General features: G+C 43.2%; 2 protein-coding genes and 1 long non-coding RNA gene across 5 annotated transcripts; 1 reads left to right on the plus strand and 2 right to left on the minus strand.

The window, feature by feature from the left end:
* The first annotated feature begins 2168 nt into the window (after nt 1-2168).
* On the plus strand, nt 2169-5509 carry LOC307042435. Its single transcript, XR_013809112.1, has 2 exons — nt 2169-3679; nt 4067-5509. It is a non-coding gene; the product is annotated as an uncharacterized lncRNA (long non-coding RNA).
* LOC307042423 (uncharacterized protein) lies at nt 4605-6885 on the minus strand. The gene is made up of 4 exons (XM_079686294.1): nt 6568-6885; nt 6299-6392; nt 6050-6168; nt 4605-5715 (listed from the first exon to the last, which is right to left on the minus strand). Exons 1-4 carry the CDS (start codon nt 6758-6760, stop codon nt 4802-4804), a joined length of 1320 nt encoding a protein of 439 aa, XP_079542420.1. The 5' UTR covers nt 6761-6885; the 3' UTR covers nt 4605-4801.
* A 7349-nt stretch (nt 6886-14234) lies between these two features.
* On the minus strand, nt 14235-18338 carry LOC307042427 (uncharacterized protein). Of its 3 annotated transcripts, none has more exons than XM_079686301.1 (6): nt 18051-18338; nt 17238-17403; nt 16741-17082; nt 15984-16041; nt 15537-15773; nt 14235-14748 (listed from the first exon to the last, which is right to left on the minus strand). In XM_079686301.1, the coding sequence occupies exons 1-3, from the start codon at nt 18178-18180 to the stop codon at nt 16785-16787; spliced, it is 594 nt and encodes a 197-aa protein (XP_079542427.1). In that variant the 5' UTR covers nt 18181-18338; the 3' UTR covers nt 14235-14748; nt 15537-15773; nt 15984-16041; nt 16741-16784. The 3 variants fall into 3 exon arrangements, with proteins under 3 accessions (XP_079542427.1, XP_079542428.1, XP_079542426.1); XM_079686302.1 differs by having other exon boundaries at nt 15666-15773; nt 15984-16119; XM_079686300.1 differs by having other exon boundaries at nt 15984-16119.
* Nucleotides 18339-18626: the final 288 nt, after the last annotated feature.

Below are 18626 nucleotides of genomic sequence, written 5' to 3' on the forward strand. Positions count from 1 at the left end.
TTACTTAAAATAATAACCATTTGGAAATGTCATTGCAAATCTTTATAGACATGTTACAAGATTGTATTTTCCTAAGGGACAGAAAAAAGGACTTGAACTCATTTATGAAACAGGGAAAGGAGGGCTTGCCTCCTCTCCATTTACTACAATGTAAATGGTATTTACCCAAAATAATAATTATATTTACCAAATCAGATATGGGAGAGTCCAAATTGTCAATATAATATAAAATGTGATATATTTTGAAGGCCGGAATATTTGTTAATTTAAGTAACAACCAATCTCTCACATTCGACCAAAACAATTCAGAAAAAGGGCATGAGAAAAATAAATGTTCCAACGATTCCTCAGATAAATTACAAAAGGAACATTGTTCCACTTCAAATTTAAATCTTGAATTTAAAAAAGTAGAAACCGGGTAGATTTTATGAACAATTTTAAAATGAGTTTCTTTTGCTTTAGGAGAAATAGGCGATTTTATAAAATAAGACAGAGCTTTTTCCAATACAGATAAAGTGTCTAAATCGGTCCCTTGTGGAAATAAGCCTCTGTTGAAATTGTGGAAAATGAGGGATTTCAGAGAAGCATTAATAGATTTGTTATTCTTAAGAGTATCGCCAATAAATTCTAAATTAGGTAAAACTGATACAACATTTGAGTACAGTAAAGTATTATGAATAATTTCAATAAGTGGTACAGGAATTGCTTTACAGATTTTGTTATAATCTTTAGCAGTACACTTTATATTGTATTTCGTTGAAAAAGCCAAAACATCTAGCAGTTTACCATTGCAATCTAGTAAATCATTAACAAACAAAATACCCCTCTCATGCCAATCACTCATGAATTTAAGAAAATGGTAGAAATGAATCTAATCTGAATTTTGAAGCATTCCTTTAGATCCCCTCCCTCTAAATATACCAATAAACATTAGAAAGTGATGCTCCTGACTACTATACAAGTTTAAGAAGATAATATTGGTTTGAAAGAATTCAAAGCTATAAATAAACAGCAACAGGCTCTTTAACCAAGGCACTGTTAGCCTAACATGTAAACTAGTTTTTCACACTAATCCTAATATTATCACTTAATATTAGCAAATTCAATTTTATTTTTTAAAACATATTGATGTAAATACATACACATATCGATTTGTTGTATAAATATTGCAAATCAAAACCTTTATTCACTAATAATTACCAAAAGTCGAAGTTCTATCTCCTGTTATCAATGCATTCACATTGCCCGCCATGAACTTCCGGGGAACGATTCTCGTCTGCATGAACCACGTGAATATAACCGTTTTTGGATTTCCGCTGTCGTAACTCTTCTATCTATACGGCGCGGCGCTGATCTATACGGCGCTGGTTACACCTTCTTCTTCTTCTTCTTCTTCTTTTTCTTCTTCTTCTTCCATGTTTATTGGCGGTTGGCAAACCAACTTGTAGGTGCATTACCGCCATCAACTGGACTGGAGTGTGGACAAGAGACTAAGCAGAAAACAATAAACAAAATAAACAAAACAAAGAACCAAATCTCTAGATCAGTGGTCACCAACCAGTCGAGTGTGGTGCGGGTAGATCGCGGACCGTTAACAAAAAATTAACAAAATAAATACAAATAAAATAAAAATAATAATGTTTGAAAAATATGTTTTTGATGTAAACATATCACCCCGTTAGCAGGTGCCACATATATTTGAGACACCTCAATAATATAATACATTAACCGTGCTTTATGTGAACCTGATCATGACACAAGAGAGGACGGCAGGTCTGCAATTTCCCGTGTTCAGTGAATGCAACAGAGGCAAGTCACCAGACCAATCAGAGAGTTGCATGGAAATACACGTGTGTTTGTGTCATCAAACTCGGCTCTCTCTGTGTGTGTGTGTGTGTGTGTGTGTGTGTGTGTGTGTGTGTGTGTGTGTGTGTGTGTGTGTGTGTGTGTGTGTGTGTGTGTGTGTGTGTGTGTGTGTGTGTGTGTGTGTGTGTGTGTGTGTGTGTGTGTGTGTGTGTGTGTGTGTGTGTGTGTGTGTGTGTGTGTGTGGCAATAGCGCATTTAGTGTGATAGAGAGAGAGAGAGGGCAAGAGGGAGAGAGGGAGAGAGAGGGACCGGTGCTAGCGGGGACCGTGATGTTAGCATCTGGTTAGCTAGCTGCACTAACGTTCATAAGTAGCTGTTTCCACAACAAGCTGGAGGAGAGTCTTCCCCTGTCAGACTGAGGGGGCTCTTCATGTTGCTCTCAAAGTGCACCAGATTGATGCTTTCATCTTCAATATTTAAAAAAAAAAAAAATCTTCCCGGGGGATCATCCCCCCGGACCCCCCTAGAGGAGGTGAGGACCCCCCCTAGAGGAAGTGAGGTCCGCCCCCCACTTGCACATAGCACTTTACCCCTGTCTATATGCTGTGAGCTGATTATGGAGCCTTCATTGTAACAGTAATTCAGATGCAATTAGCCTATATAAAAGGCCTCAAATTGGAAGCATTGTCTGGGCCATCTTTTTCACTCAATTCTGCAATAGGTAGATCTCGCCTTTCACCTAGGCCAGGGGTGGGGAACCTCCGGCCTACCCTTTTTGTGTTTGTATACAATGATGACGTAGAACGTATGCGCGCGCATGGTGGCAACAGAAGGATGGCAGAGATAAACAGCTTGTCAAGCTACGCAAGGGGATTATCAACTAAAGATCGTGAATGTTACCTTAACAAGTTGACTTTGACAAATGGTGTCCGACTTCCAGATCCGTGTTCTATTGATGAGTGGGTTGAAGACGTTAGCAAGTGGCCGAATATACAGTGGCCAGATATATATACCTATTTAATTGAGAAACCGAGCGTGTACACCAGAGAGAAATTGAGAGCCTATAAGTCAGCGGATGCTTACGAATACGTTGTCTGTGGTCATGTACAGAACGTCAAATACCATGACATAGACTCAGAGTTTTGTATTTTGGAATCAGAAATTCTCCCTAGTCAAAGACAAGGACACAAGACAACGATGTATGAGGCTTGGGTCATAATCAACCAACGAGAAAACTACGTCCTCACAGCGAATTGCACCTGTATGGCGGGGTAAGTAGCCTATTATTTGGTGTTGTGGGCTTGTAGGTAACAGTTCAGGGGTGTGTTACTGTCCTTTCAGCTGGCTATTACTCTCCTTTCCATATCAAAAATCGTATGCCTTGCCCTGTAACTTTCTCATCATAACCAGGGTTTGAAACTAACATTTTCATGAACAACAACACAGCGACAACAGGGTTCAAAATGTCAGCAGCCAATATCATTCAGTTACATTCAAAACCTGATTAAGCTTAGGATACTCACATGTCTAGTAAGTTAGATGTTTACCTACTTCATAGCCAGAGCCGAGATTTGTCTGAGAGCAAATGTTACTTTCAAGCCCAGTATGTTTATTATGATTTTGTGAAATTTCAGGCTTGGGTCATGCTGCAGCCATGCAGCTGCAATATTATTCAAAGTTGAGCTCTATGTTAGGATGGGAAGGACAGAGAAAGCAGCGGTTACTTCTGGAGTGTGCATGTGGAAAGACATCAGCAGGAAAGAAGTCAGACCAGCTCCATTGAGGGAAATCAGCTTCCACAAACCAAAGAGGCTTGGCAGGCAACTTCCAGCAGCTTCAACATCTGCTAGGAAGAATAGTATCACACCCAGAGGCATGTAATAGTTGACAGAGCCTAGATAAGTTTCCTTTTGCAATAGTGCATTTAATTAATTCTCAGGATTTCTCCTCAGTGTTTTGACACCATAATGTAGCCTGAGAAAGGTGTTACTTGGTGATGCAGAGATGAAAAGGCCTACAGACCAACGTGGCATCATGACTTTTTGTAAACATACACGCTCAGTTTGAATAGTTTCAGTATCATTTGTTATGTTAGTTTGAATATGTCTGTCCTTTTGTCTTCAGATTACTGATTCTAGAAATTTGATTGTTTGTTATCTACAGCTTAACTGGTCTGGTTTTAGAATAATTCAGTCATTATTCTTAAAATGTGAACATTATGCAGCACACTAATTGTGTCTTTTTGTTGCTCTATTATCAGTGTTGACAGATGATGACATCCGGGAACTGCGGGATGTGAACCCAGGTGCTGCAGTGCTGACGAGCCTGGAAAACAGTGACACGGATATGGCCAGATATGCTGTTAGATGTCGGTTATGGATTGTCTTTCCCTGGTTGTTAAAGTTGCATTACAGTTGAAACAATGAATTCATCATCAGCCTTTTCTTTACATTTGATGTTGTTATTGAAAGCTGTGTCTAGATGCACTTCAGTGCAACAAGATATTTTAAGTTTTATTCTGTAATGCTATATATGTATCCATAGAGATAATTCGCGACCTAAAATTATTATTTACTGTTTACAACATACAGAACCAGTTTGATTCTAATATATTGTACATACTCCTACTTTTTATGTTGTTAATGTTTAGTGGCACTTTAATGGCACCTGAATGGAATGAAACTCTGTTAGTAACAACATTACAAATAAATGTGATACGGCACTCTGAATTGTTGAGATAATCTGGGGGGGAAAGGACCATTAGACACACCAGTTGCAGCCAATGTGGGGAGGTTTATTAAAATGCATTCAGTTTTAAGTACAGTAGGCCTATATACATGTTTTACAAATGTAAAATCAATTTATAAGTCATACATGGTTATGTGTAACTCATTTGGGAACAACACTCTTACAGAGGTTTGTGAGGGCACCACATACAATAACAACATCATCTAGTATGTCAACCTGCGACAAAGGAATAACTGTTTGTAAAATCTTAAAAGTTTTTCCACCGACCAATAACTCGCTCTACATGGATCCTCACACGAGAAACTTGTCTAGATGTGTCCACTTCCTGTGCAGAAAGCTGCTTCTTTCCTTTTGTGAAATGAGGGATACGAAGGGTTGCACCATAGGCCGCAAGCTCATCTCTGATGAGAAATCCTCTGTCTGCTAAAACCTCATCCCTAGGCTCCAAAAGTTTGAGGAAACCTGACTCCTTAGTGATCTGCTTGTCTGAAACCCGTCCACCCCACCCAGGAGACAGAAAGGAAATTGCACCAGCTGGAGTGATGCCGATCAAATATTTAATGGTGTTGTTGTGTTTATAGTTTGACCATGTCTGGGCCCTGGAAGTCAGATTACTGGGTCTAGCTATGAACATTTCTGTGCAATCTATTATGCACCGGCATCTTCTAAAGTTGCGCTTGAATATTTTTGGCATATTTTTAAGTACTGCACCCTTACTTGGCCATTTAATGAGTGGCTTGAGGACCAAGGCCATAGCAGGGACCCAGCTCCGCAAAATATTTGATAAGGTGGTTTTTGATACCTGAAATCTATAAGCCAAGTCAGTATTACATAGGCCCAACCTTAATTTCATCAATATAATCAATAGGTGGTCCTCTACTGTAAGTTTGTTGTGAATTCTTTCTACGCTGCCCATCATTTTTGTAATCAGCCACTCAAAGACCACAGAGGTCAGTCCTGTGAGAAAAATCAATTGTCCAATGTTGCACTTAACAGTGGTGTAGGAGAATGTAGATTTTTGCAGCTCCTCTTTCAGCTTTACATTTTCTGCTCGTAGTGTGTCAAACTCCTGTCGCAGGTTGACATATTCCTCCTGAAGTTGACTGTATCTCAGGTTCAAATCATCGTACTCTCTCTTTGGAACTGGGATATCCTCTTCAGCTTTAATATAGAAAAGTGCAAAATTAGCATGTGCTGCAACCAATGCAAACAAGTTCACAATTCAGGGGTTCACACACATTTTTACCAATGAATTTTCAAAACTTTTCCATGACAGAAGAGAAGATACATTATCGATCCCAGGGGGAGATTTTTCCTCTGCATTTGACCCATCCAGGGGCCAGTGTACACGTCACACACAGACATACATAGCAATTGGAGCAGTGGGCCTGGCAGGAGCACACACACACTAGGAGCACACTGACTCTTTCAGTGAGGGTGGGAACCCTGACAATCAATCAGTTAATTGTAAGATGATATATTCATATATTCATACCAGGACAATGATCCATGCTGCATTCTTGTTCTGGATCCATGCTGCATTCTTGTTCTGGAGTTTCAGAAGTAACACGTTGATTTGCTGCAGTGTCAGTTCTCCTCCTTTTCCTATGGTACCTACAGTAACAGCAGAAATTCATAGTTAGACTAATCCATATCTCAAAACAGCAGCTGTAGGCACCAAAGCTTATGCAAGAGAGGTAAACAAAACAAAAAACGACTGAGAGGATGTCAACTCTAATCTTACCTGTCCATCTTTGAATTTGGGTTCTGGCTTTGTTTTGTGTACATGAACACAGACGGCACAAAATCAGGACTACTAGAGTCCAATGATGCCTCGCCTGCAAAAATAAAACACAAACACGTTTGTTTAGCCTAGCAAGCTACTAGGCAAATCTAACGCCAGCTTATCAAAATTTAGCTGCATTTGATTATTATTCTACATCATACAGACAATCACTAATGTAAACAAGGCTCTCCCGTAAAATCAAAGAGTAGGCTAGATAACCTCATTACCTGATATAAAGTGGGCGCTGCAGACGCGAGCATTTTTGATTATGTCCTCATTCCAGTCCACACGTTTAATCGCCTGCAGCCACAGACGCCGCCGGTTGCTCTGAAATGGTCGTGGTCCTCTCGGAATCCTATACAACTTTAGTCCGCCGGTTGAATAGCGATTCGTACAACCGTATACGCAACAACCAGACATGTTGATGCTGGGTACAGTTTGTAAATGCTTGCTAACCAGTTGCTACCTCGTCTTTGTCATTCAGAACTGCTTGAAAACAACACCACTTCCGTTGCCCACATGCGCGCGCAACTTTTTGATGACGTCGGCTGTAAAAGGGCCCGCGAGACCATTTGGTACGGCCCTCGAGGTAATTTATAAACACACGCAAAAAAGAAAAAAATGCAAGAAATCTAGACCACAAAATAATTAAACAAGCTAGTTTTTCCTGGCCAAGTTCAGGGTCCTTGACACAACACGAGCCTAACGTGTCATCACGTGGTATATGTCTCGTCTGACAGGAGTGTAGTTCTAACGGAAAGCACCAGAACGCGGCTCCGGGCAACAGGGGGACTTCACAAATTGCAATACCCATAAGGAGCTGTACACATGCTGCAGTTTTTGAGTGGCTGTGTCTTTAGTTGAAAGCCCAGTGGCGATCTGTTCATCTGTCATACTGATCATACAGTCAATAACGTTGTTGTTATTAGCATCTGGTTAGCTAGCTATGCTAACGAATATAAGAAGCTTTTTCTCCAACCAGTGAGGTAAAGGCACATCTTTATATGATCATTATAGTTATAGAAAAATAAGAGAATAAAGTAAAGAGGTATACAATACTAATATGACAGTAAAAAAAAGTTGTTATTAATAAACAAGAATACAGTTTAAAAGGGAAGTGATTTGTAAAATATCCATAAAGAAAAACATCTGCTTACAGTTCTGTTTCATATGGGTGTTGAGAGATGTACAGTATCCATAGATCTCTTCATGTTGCTCTCAAAGTGCACCAGATTGATGCTTTTAACTTCAACATTTAAAAAAAATCTTCCTTGTGGTGCATGCCCCCAAACCCCCCTAGATGACGTTAGATCCGCCCTCCCACTTAAATCATGTCCACATGGATATGATACTAAATACATTTGCACACATCTTGTGTCTATATCTTTCTGTTTTGGTGGTCATGCCATGGTGCCTCTCTGAAGAACCAGCACCTTACCGTGGTAGAGAGGTTTGTGTGCCCTGATGAACCTGGGGGCTGTGTTGTCTGGAACCTTGTGTTCCTGGTAGGGTCTCCCATGGCAAATTGGTCTCAGGCAAGGGGCCAGACTAAGATTGGTTCAAAAGACCTCATGAAAGACGACACACGAAGTGAGGATACCCGGCCCGGAGGAAGCCCGGGGTCCCCTTCTGGAGCCAGGCCCAGAAGGAGGACTCGTCGGCGAGCGTCTGGTGGCCGGGCTTGCCACGGAGCCCGGCCGGGCACAGCCCGAAAAGGCGACGTGGGCAACACCTCCGCTTCTCCGTCCCGCGGGCCCACCACCTACGGGAAACAGCGATGGGGTCGGGTGCGCTGCCAGAAGGGTGGCAGTGAAGGCAGAGGGTCTCGACGGACCAGACCCGGGCGACAGAAGCTGGCTTTGGGGACGTGGAACGTCACCTCTCTGGGGGGGAAGGAGTCGGAGCTTGTGCGGGAGGTGGAGCGTTACCAGTTGGATCTGGTTGGGCTCACCTCTACGCACAGCGTCGGCTCTGGAACCTTACTTCTGGATAGGGGTTGGACTCTATTCTTCTCCGGAGTTGCTCAAGGTGTGAGGCGCCGGGCGGGTGTGGGGATACTCACAAGTCCCCGGTTGGGTGCTTCGTTGTTGGAGTCTACCCCAGTGGACGAGAGGGTTGCCTCCCTACGCCTGCGGGTTATGGGGGGGAAAACTCTGACTGTTGTGTGTGCTTATGCACCCAACAGCAGTTCAGAGTATACGGCCTTCTTGGAGACCCTGGAAAGAGTCCTGTATGGGGCTCCTGAAGGGGACTCTTTAATCTTGCTGGGAGACTTCAACGCACATGTGGGCAATGATGGAGACACTTGGAGGGGAGTGATTGGGAGGAACGGCCCCCCTGATCTGAACCGGAGTGGTGGTTTGTTACTGGACTTCTGTGCTAGTCATGGATTGGCCATAACAAACACCATGTTCGAACATAAGGATGCTCATAAGTGTACGTGGTACCAGAGCACCCTAGGCAGAAGGTCCATGATCGATTTGGTTATCGTATCATCGGACCTGAGGCCGTATGTTTTGGACACTCGGGTAAAGAGAGGGGCGGAGTTGTCAACTGATCACCATCTGGTGGTGAGTTGGGTCGAGTGGCGGGGGAAGCCTCTGGATAGACCTGGTAAGCCCAAACGTGTAGTTCGGGTGAACTGGGAACGTCTGGAGGAGGCCCAAGTTCAGGAGGCCTTCAACTCACACCTCCGGCGGAGCTTTTCGGGCATTCCTGTGGAGGTTGGGGACATTGAACCAGAGTGGTCGATGTTCAAAGCCTCTATTGCCGAAGCCGCGGCGGGGAGCTGTGGTCTCAAGGTCCTAGGTGCCTCAAGGGGCGGTAACCCTCGAACCTCCTGGTGGACACCGGTGGTCAGGGAAGCCGTCCGACTGAAGAAGGAGGCCTTCAGGGATTTGTTATCTCGGGGGACTCCCGAGGCAGTTGCAAGGTACCGACAGGCCCGAAGGGCAGCAGCCTCAGCCGTGGCCGAGGCAAAGCAGCGGGTGTGGGAGAAGTTCGGAGAAGACATGGAAAAAGACTTTCGGGCGGCACCAAAGTTGTTCTGGAAAACTGTCCGACACCTCAGGAGGGGGAAGCAGGGAACCATCCAAGCTGTGTACAGTAAGGATGGGACGTTGTTGACCTCAACTGATGGAGTGTTAGGGCGTTGGAAGGAGCACTTTGAGGAACTCCTGAACCCGACAACTCCGCCCTCTATGTTAGAGGCAGAGCTGGAGTATGAAGGGGGATCGACACCAATCTCCCGGGGGGAGGTCACTGAGGTCGTCAAACAACTTCACAGTGGCAAAGCCGCGGGGGTGGATGAGATCCGCCCAGAAATGCTGAAGGCTCTGGGTGTTGAGGGACTGTCATGGTTGACACGTCTCATCAACGTTGCGTGGAAGTCGGAAACAGTACCGAAGGAGTGGCAGACCGGAGTGGTGGTTCCCCTTTTCAAAAAGGGGGATCAGAGGGTGTGTGCCAATTACCGAGGCATCACACTACTCAGCCTCCCCGGGAAAGTTTACTCTAAGGTACTCGAAAGGAGGGTCAGGCCGATTGTCGAACCTCAGATTGAGGAGGAACAATGCGGATTCCGTCCTGGTCGTGGAACGACGGATCAGCTTTTTACTCTCGCAAGGATCCTGGAGGGGGCCTGGGAGTATGCTTATCCAGTCTACATGTGCTTTGTAGACTTGGAGAAGGCGTATGACCGGGTTCCCAGGGAGTCACTGTGGGAGGTGCTGCGGGAGTATGGGGTGAGGGGGTCTCTACTCAGGGCCATCCAATCTCTGTACTCCCAAAGCGAGAGCTGTGTCCGGGTCCTCGGCAGTAAGTCGGACCCATTTCAGGTGAGGGTTGGCCTCCGCCAGGGCTGCGCTTTGTCACCAATCCTGTTTGTAATATACATGGATCGGATTTCGAGGCGTAGTCGTGGGGGAGGGGGTCTGCAGTTCGGTGGACTAAGGATTGCACCACTGCTTTTTGCAGATGATGTGGTTCTGATGGCTTCATCGGTCTGCGACCTTCAGCACTCACTGGATCGGTTCGCAACCGAGTGTGAAGCGGCTGGGATGAGGATCAGCACCTCCAAATCTGAGGCCATGGTTCTCAGCAGGAAACCGATGGACTGTCCACTCCAAGTAGGGAATGAGTCCTTACCCCAAGTGAAGGAGTTCAAGTATCTCGGGGTCTTGTTCTCGAGTGAGGGAACAATGGAGCGTGAGATGGGTCGGAGAATCGGAGCAGCGGGAGCGGTACTGCAGTCTCTTTACCGCACCGTTGTGACGAAAAGGGAGCTGAGCCAGAAGGCAAAGCTCTCTGTCTACCGGGCCATTTTCGTTCCTACCCTCACCTATGGTCATGAAGGATGGGTCATGACCGAAAGAACGAGATCGCGGGTACAAGCGGCCGAGATGGGTTTTCTCCGCAGGGTGGCTGGTGTCTCCCTTAGGGATAAGGTGAGAAGTTCGGTCATCCGGGAGGGACTCGGAGTTGAACCGCTCCTCCTTCGCGTCGAAAGGAGCCAGTTGAGGTGGTTCGGGCACCTAGTTAGGATGCCACCTGGGCGCCTCCCTAGGGAGGTGTTCCAGGCACGTCCAGCTGGGAAGAGACCAAGGGGTAGACCTAGAACCAGATGGAGGGATTATATCTCTTCGCTGGCCTGGGAGCGCCTTGGGATCCCCCAGTCAGAGCTGGTTGATGTGGCCAGGGAAAAGAAAGTTTGGGGCTCTCTGCTGGAACTGCTACCTCCGCGACCCGACCACGGATAAGCGGGAGAAGATGGATGGATGGATGGATGGATGGATGGATGGTGCATGAATGCGCGGGTCATGGTCAAATATCTGGATTAAGAGGTTGCTTTTTCTTTGCACAGCATGAAAGAAACGCGAAATGAATGGGCTGTGATTTGAGTTTTTTAAGCAGACGTTGAGTTCAATAATTTGTACGGCCCTCGAAGGATGTTGTAAAAATTGAAATGGCCCTTGAGAGGAAAAAGGTTCCCCACCCCTGACCTAGGCCGAGGTCGGTGATCTTGGGCTTAAAAAGGTTGGTGACCACTGCTCTAGATTATTTTAAATCTATCAATTTCTCTTAGAAATTTAATAATCTCACAATATATATTGCCTGATGTTTTCCCGAACAGTCCTGATAGCGACAAGTCATAGGATTTTGCTTTCTTTTCTTCAGTGTCTGGAAAAACACATTTCTCTGAGTACTATATTTCCTGCAAAGCAGTAAAACATGCTCAACAGTTTCTGGCTGGCTACAGTGTATACACTTTCCGGTTCGATGCTTTCCTATTATACTTAATGTTTGATTGAGACCTGTATGACCTATTCTTATCCGAGAAAAGACATTTTCCTCCCTTCTTTTAAACCCCACCTTCCTTCCATCCCCCACATACTTTTGAATTTTATAAAGATGTCTTCCTGTATCACTAAGGTCCCAATGATCTTGCCATGTTGTTTGTGCATATTTCGGTATGAATGTTTTAACCTCCGCTTTACTTAGTGGAACTTCTATGTCTATGTAGGCCTACATACTTCTGAGTGTTTGTTTGGCCAGAATATCCACCTGTTCATTACCCTCCACACCAACATGAGCAGGAACCCAGATGAAACGAGTTGCTATGCCTTTGATTTGCATTTTATATCAAATTAGATATATTTCATTTATTATGTCCATTCTAGTTGAAGATCTACCCGATCGTATACTCGATAATGCTGAAAAGCTGTCAGATGCAATTACACTATTATGTATTTCTTTCTCTTCTATCCATTTCAATGACAGTACCAATGCCAACAACTCTGTGGTGTATACTGACACATGGTCTGTTACCCTTTTCTTGATATGTGTATTACTCACTGGGATGTATACTGCTGCCCCTGCACGCCCTGTCTCTGGATCTTTTTAACCATCTGTAAATATGATTGTTGAGTCTGAGTGATATCTTGCAAAATAATTCTGGACTATGCGCCATACTGGTAGTTCTTTCTTTTCCTTTAAACTCCCTTTGTATATTGAGGTCTACACTTGGCAATGGGAATAACCGGGGTGGAATGGACAAGATTGGAACTGTGGGGCAATACTGTATTTGATTCAAACCTATACTTGCTGCTTTAACATCGCCAATCCATCCAAAACTTGTTAAATGTGACTCATTGTGCTACCAGCAGTCTTTCAAAATACCTTTCGCAGGATGACTATCACTGTGCCCCTGAAGGTTTACCCAGTATGCCAACATTAACTTCACTCTTCTTATCCTTAAAGGCATTTCTCCCATTTCCACCTGTATTGCTGATACTGGAGATGTTTTAAAAGCTCCACTACAAATTCTCAGGGCCTGAGCTTGTAGGACATCCAGTTTTTTAAGGTTTGATTCTGCTGCTGCCATGAATGCTATACACCCATAATCGAATACAGGTCTCACAAGTGCCCAATATATATTCAGAAGTGATGACGTACTTGCTCCCCACTCCTGTCCTGCCAAACACCGAAGTACATAGTTGACTTTTTTACATTTATTTTGAACTTTTCCTATATGATTGCTCCATGTTAGCTTTCTGTCAAACCAAACACCAATAAATCTTATTGTATTAACCTGTTCAAGAAGTTGCTCATACAATTTTAACGATATAGGAGCAATGTTATGCCGTTTTGTAAAACAAATGACCTGCGTCTTAGCTACTGACAGTTTGAATCCCCATTTATTTGTCCATTTCTCCACTTCCACTATTGCAGCTTCTATTTTCTTTGTGCTACATTGCGGCCTTTTGCCCCCTGTTTTTTCGGATTGTAGTTATAATTTTAATAAATAAATAAATACACTTCGTTTAGTTTCGGAAATTCTTTGTTGTGTGTTGCTGCTGGCCCGTCTCTCCCCCATTTTCATTGAGTATTTTACAAAGAGTGAAACAGCGCCCCTCTAGATGTTATGGTGAAACAATAGATTGCACTCTGTTGCGGTCAGGGCCATGCCAAGGGAAGCCAGTATGGAAAGCCAAAAGTGCCATAATACGGGGGTGAAAAAACGCGCGAACATACGGGGAGGTCCGTTTTTTCGCGCGAAAAAACGCGCGAAAAAACGGGGAGGTCCGTATGTTCGCGCGAAAAAACGGGCCAATATACGTGCGAATGTTCGCGCGGTTTTTTATATGATAATGAGGCCCTCCTTCTGATTTCCTTAGCCAATAAGTTCAAAGTGTCTGTAACCAATCAGTGAAGGGTAAAGCCAGACCAAAACAATCTGTAGATGAAAAGTTCCTGACATGGTGAGGCTGTGCTGTAAATTGTGCATTATTCCAGATTCAGGGGACTAAGTATTAATTTACCTTTGAATATAATAAATATATCAATCAATATATCAATATAACCTGCCTTCATTGTTTTTTTAAATAAAATGGCATTACCCTTTTCCTTAAACCTCTGGAGTGTGAAGTGAAGGTATTTTCTCAATTTTTAGATGTCTCCTTAAATCCACTTTTAAATGTACTTCTTATAACATGGCATGGTGTTACATGTCAAAATGTTCAGTAGTCTCTGGTGTTGCTAGAAATGCAAATTCACTCACCTTAGAGCACTGTCTTATGAGAAACCTAGCTTAGAAATCCGATTTTTGGAAAACTTCAAAACTGTTGTGAAACACATATGTACTCATGTCATCCATTTTTTTTGGTGTTTCAGATTTTGTTCACCAAAGTCTTTGGTTCACAAAAGTAGTGAAATATATCAATTACACTATAAGCCTATATAAATGTGTTGTTCATGTCTAAAATGAAAATGTGTAAATTATAATTTAGAGTAAAATATTTCCATCCCTCTACTTTCACCACAGAAAAGTTACATCAGGACTGAATAATGACTTCATATTCCATACCAAGGTTTATGTGATGTTTACAAATACAAATTCAGCATTTCAACTTTATTTTTCAACCAACTATTTATGTTAACATATGAAACTGTAAAATCTCAATATTTCCAATATCAGAACTTTTTCAACCAACTATTCATTATAAATGTAAAGACAGGGGGTCTTTGTCCATGGTCTTTGTCTGTCTTCCAAGACAGTGGGTCTGGCTGCTGTGTAGGTGGGGGTGATGGTGCATGGGCTGCTGGTGGCTGTGTGGGAGGGAGGTAGGTGTGATTGTCCCGGGTTGATGCTGGTGGCTGGATTGGAGGTACGTCTGCTAGGCGAGACTTCTTTGCTGGCTGGGTTGATCGCGATGGCTGTGGTGGAGGCCTTTGTACCGAGGTGTATCTTAATCTTGTGGCAGGGACAGATGGAGGCCGCTGTAGTGATGCTGGTCCTTTGGTCCTCGGTGGTGATGGCTCTGGTGAAGGCCCTTGAGCAACGGTAGATCTTGACCTTGGTGCAGGCACAGATGGAGGTTCTTTCTCCTAGGCCCAGGCAGCTGTGAAATCTGAAAGAAATATAGGACAATAATTACTACTAAGTCCATTCAAATAAAGTTCAAGTGGAATGTTTCTAAAGCACAAATAACAATGCACAACTAAAAATAAAATGGAGAGGCGGGACAGGAGTCTCTCTCTTACACAGGTATTTTCCAGTTATTTCCCATTCAGTATAAAGTCACAGACACAAATATAACTACATCTATAGGTGTGTATGTGTGGGACGAATACAAGTTGATGTTATTCATCTACACATGTTACCTCACTTTTACACACAGAAATCACTTTTACACAGAGTAAACGTTTACTAACGGAGAGTCTATTTTGTCACAAGAGAAAGTTCATGACTATCGATAAGAATACAAACAATACCTATGTGGGATTCACCATCAAAAAGTTTGTTCTCTTTTATCCTCCTAATGACACGCTCTACATGAACCCTCAGTCTGGCAATGGCCTGTGTCTCCCTCACCTCATAGGCTGGCATTTGCTTCTGCTTTGACAGAAAAGGTGGGCAGTACACCTTGCATTTGCAGCAATCGCTGATCAGGAAGCTCTTATCTACCATCACTGCTATGTTTTCAGTCAACAACGCAGCTATTCCAGATTGTTTGAAAATCTCCTTGTCGCTGACAGAACCACCATACAGACTGGAAACAAATGTCACTGCGCCATGTGGGGCTATGCCAACCAGGGCTTTCATGGTGCAGTGAGATTTCTATGTAGAATACATTTCACTTTGGAGGAGGAGTGAGGATGGTGTTTGACACCTCAGCTCTGTGCAATCCAGGATCACCTGTGTGTCTGGGAAATCTTTGAATGCCTCTGGGAGGTGGGCTTGAACTTCTGCAGGTGTAAGCCAGATGCACTGTGACCCCAATAAAGTTGTAAGAAAACTTGTCCATGTTGCAATGATGCGGCTCACAGTGGACTGGTGTACGTTGAAGCGGTTTGCAAGGTCCCTCTCTTTCAAACCCACCGACAGGAAGCATAGAAAAAGGAAGAACTCGTCAATTGGCTGAAGCAGCTGTCTCTGGAAGATAAAAACAAAAAAAGGTTACTATATTAATGTCATGAGTGTAGCACACTATGGGAAAAACATTAAGTTGTTTTAGTTCTCTGATGTATTCAAAAAGGATTGAGTACTTTAGCCTTTTAGCCTACACAAAAGCAATGAAATGTCGGAGAGACATTTTCCCTTCAGTTTATGTTTAGATTGTGTGTTAAAAGAAACGTAACCTACCGTTGATGGACGTGCGTTTGTAACCACTTCTTCATTACTCTTGGCAGTTGATATCGCTCTAGTAACACAAACCATTTAATGAATTGAAGGCTCAATTAAAAACCAGAAGGCCATCAGGTGGTTATAGCTCGGGAATCTGTACACAAAAGACACATGTCAGTCATTAATTGACAGTAAATACAATCGTGTTAACTGTAACACATGGGCTAATGCTTTCCTCTTGTTTGCTATAATACATTACAATTCAAATAGACTGAGTAAGAAGGCACTAGGTGCAGGTATAGTAATCTACAGCAGTAAAATGTAGCAACTACATTAGCAGCAGTAATAATAATCTAAAACATACAGGGAACATTTTACACACAATGACTACGTTTACTCTTCATTCTTACGTGTGCAACTGGGGGAAACGCAGTGGATATTGACATACTTTTACTTTGGTAAGGTTTTGAAGATTTCCACTTGTAGTAAAATATTATCAGTATGTTGTTAGTATTAATATGTTTTACTCCACCACATTCAGTTAACCTTCATAGTTTCTAGTTACTTTTTATATATGAAAACACAGGATTTATGATTCTACATGTTCAGTTCAGGAGTATTTTAAAACCATAGTATTTGTACTTATACTTCAGTTAAGTTGAGTACTTATTCCAACACTGCATGCATATAGTCAGCGGTCACACGGCAGGTAAACAGGATTCTTTATAAGCTAACCCATCTCAAAAACTTGGATAGAATTTAGCCAAAACATTACCTTGTATAGAATCGGATGTTGTCGTCGGAGCCAGCAAACCTCTGTTAGCAAAACTCTCGCTGGACTCTTAACTCCTGCAGTTGCTTCTGCAGATCCTCCACTGTTTTGGAGTTGTCTTCTGCAGCTTGAGAGGACATGTCCAGTGAAGCTGCTTCTGGGTCTATCCGCCTCATGCTGTCCCGCACTCTGCGTCTCTGTATCCACATCTGCTGGGCCTGCAGCTGTGCCCTGACAGATTCAGGGCCAATCTGGTTATTCCCAGCCACTATCTCCTTGATGAGGTCGTCTAGTGTAGCATCTGAGATGGTGGAGTATGTCCCAGAGCGCAGCATGTGGAACTGCCTGAAAAATAAACATGTTTTAAATATATGAGACCTACGGTATTCAGATTTACTTTACAACATGCATAGTGTAACATGGCTACAACCCCTCCTTAGGATGTTTACAATAAATTGAGACAAGATGGCACTTCCAATGTTGAAGACATTGCTACATACCTCAATCGCCGTCTCACTGTGCGCAGAGATACTTTTAATATCTGTGCCATCTTTGTTGCTGTAAAACCACAGCTCCTCAAAAAAGAGAGTTGCTCTCTGGAAATGCTGAATTGTGGGGGACCTCGACCACCCAACAAAATGAGTGGGGCGTGGTAGCCAGAATGACCTGCAACAACAGCAAAACATTAGATTACATTTATTGTCATTGTTGTAAAAGCAACGCATTTATGCCGTTGTGCCAGAAACGCACACAATGCGTCTATTTTATTGTCATTGCCCAGCCTAAAGATACTTTTAAAAAAAATGAAATGCAGTTTGGCATTAAACCAGTGGACATGCAATACACTATAGTTGTAGTATACAGTAAGAACAAAAGCATAAATGTGTATGGGCATAGAGATACATAGTTGCAGTCTGTGTCTTCCAACCCTGAAGACAGAGACTCCCCCTCTGGCACCCTTTCAATGTCCTCATTCACACGTTTGATGATACGTGGTGTACTACAGATGGCCAGACTGCCCTCGACGGGGGAGGGGGAATAGCGTCTCCTCTACTGTGGCAGGATATAAAGGTGGAATTTGGAGTACAGTTTTAAGTGGACAACTCGAGACTCAGAGCGTCTCACCAGAATGTTGTAATTAATAGCTGGCAACTACAGATTAAAAAAGGTGTTTATATTGGTATTACCCATATTTAAAACAAATAATTACTTTAAAATGTATTGGCCTGTTGGACACTTAGTACTCAACAATACTAGCACTGGTTTATCAACGAAAGCCTATGCTAAAGTGAACAATTATCACATCGACCTACCTTGTTGTGCGGGTGTGGTAGGCCAAGATCTCCGGACTTCAAGTATATATTCCCGAAGGTCCTGAAGTAAAAGATCAGCTGTAGGGACGTTAATTAGCCTGCCCCGTGACCACTCGAGGCTCCTTTCCATGGTTTCTAACCTGCCAGTAAACGGTTTGGTGAAATAGGGGAGAAGACAGAATTTGTAAGTGTGAAAGATCTCACACAACCTCAGTTTAGGTTACATGCAAAAACAAACTACATTCCTTTGTGTTGGTAGTAGCGATAGGCTTGGCCCTTACCTCGTTACTGTGGAGTGTAACACGGCATGACCGGCATCATCTGTTTGGAGAAGTCTTGTGCAGTCATTTATTGTCCTTTTGCAACGCAAGATTAAGTTTCTCGTGGACATTTTTCCGCCTGCTGCTACTGCTGCTGCATGCTTATAGAGAGGCGAAGTCCCTCCCTTTCCGGTTGAGCTCCATGGGACCTTATTTCGGAAAAGGTATGTATTGAAGTCAATGGAGAGAGAAAGATTATCTTTCGATCCCGTTTGAATTGAACCACAAATTACACATATGATTTTTGTCAATTTAA

The sequence above is a fragment of the Notothenia rossii genome, assembly GCF_949606895.1.
Source record: "Notothenia rossii genome assembly, chromosome: 6".
NCBI lineage: Eukaryota > Metazoa > Chordata > Actinopteri > Perciformes > Nototheniidae > Notothenia > Notothenia rossii.

What these genes read in the sequence shown, in the direction of transcription:
- LOC307042423 (XM_079686294.1), bottom strand. Translation starts at nt 6,760, where the DNA reads ATGTCTGGTTGTTGCGTATACGGTTGTACGAATCGCTATTCAACCGGC. An exon ending in CCAAATTCAAAGATGGACAG is followed by an intron (nt 6,169 to 6,298) that starts GTAAGATTAGAG and finishes CTGTTACTGTAG; the next exon opens with GTACCATAGGAAAAGGAGGA. An exon ending in CAGCATGGATCATTGTCCTG is followed by an intron (nt 5,716 to 6,049) that starts GTATGAATATAT and finishes TCTATATTAAAG; the next exon opens with CTGAAGAGGATATCCCAGTT.
- LOC307042427 (XM_079686301.1), bottom strand. Translation starts at nt 18,180, where the DNA reads ATGGAAAGGAGCCTCGAGTGGTCACGGGGCAGGCTAATTAACGTCCCT. An exon ending in TACCACACCCGCACAACAAG is followed by an intron (nt 17,404 to 18,050) that starts GTAGGTCGATGT and finishes CTGTTGTTGCAG; the next exon opens with GTCATTCTGGCTACCACGCC. An exon ending in ACAGTGAGACGGCGATTGAG is followed by an intron (nt 17,083 to 17,237) that starts GTATGTAGCAAT and finishes TTTATTTTTCAG; the next exon opens with GCAGTTCCACATGCTGCGCT.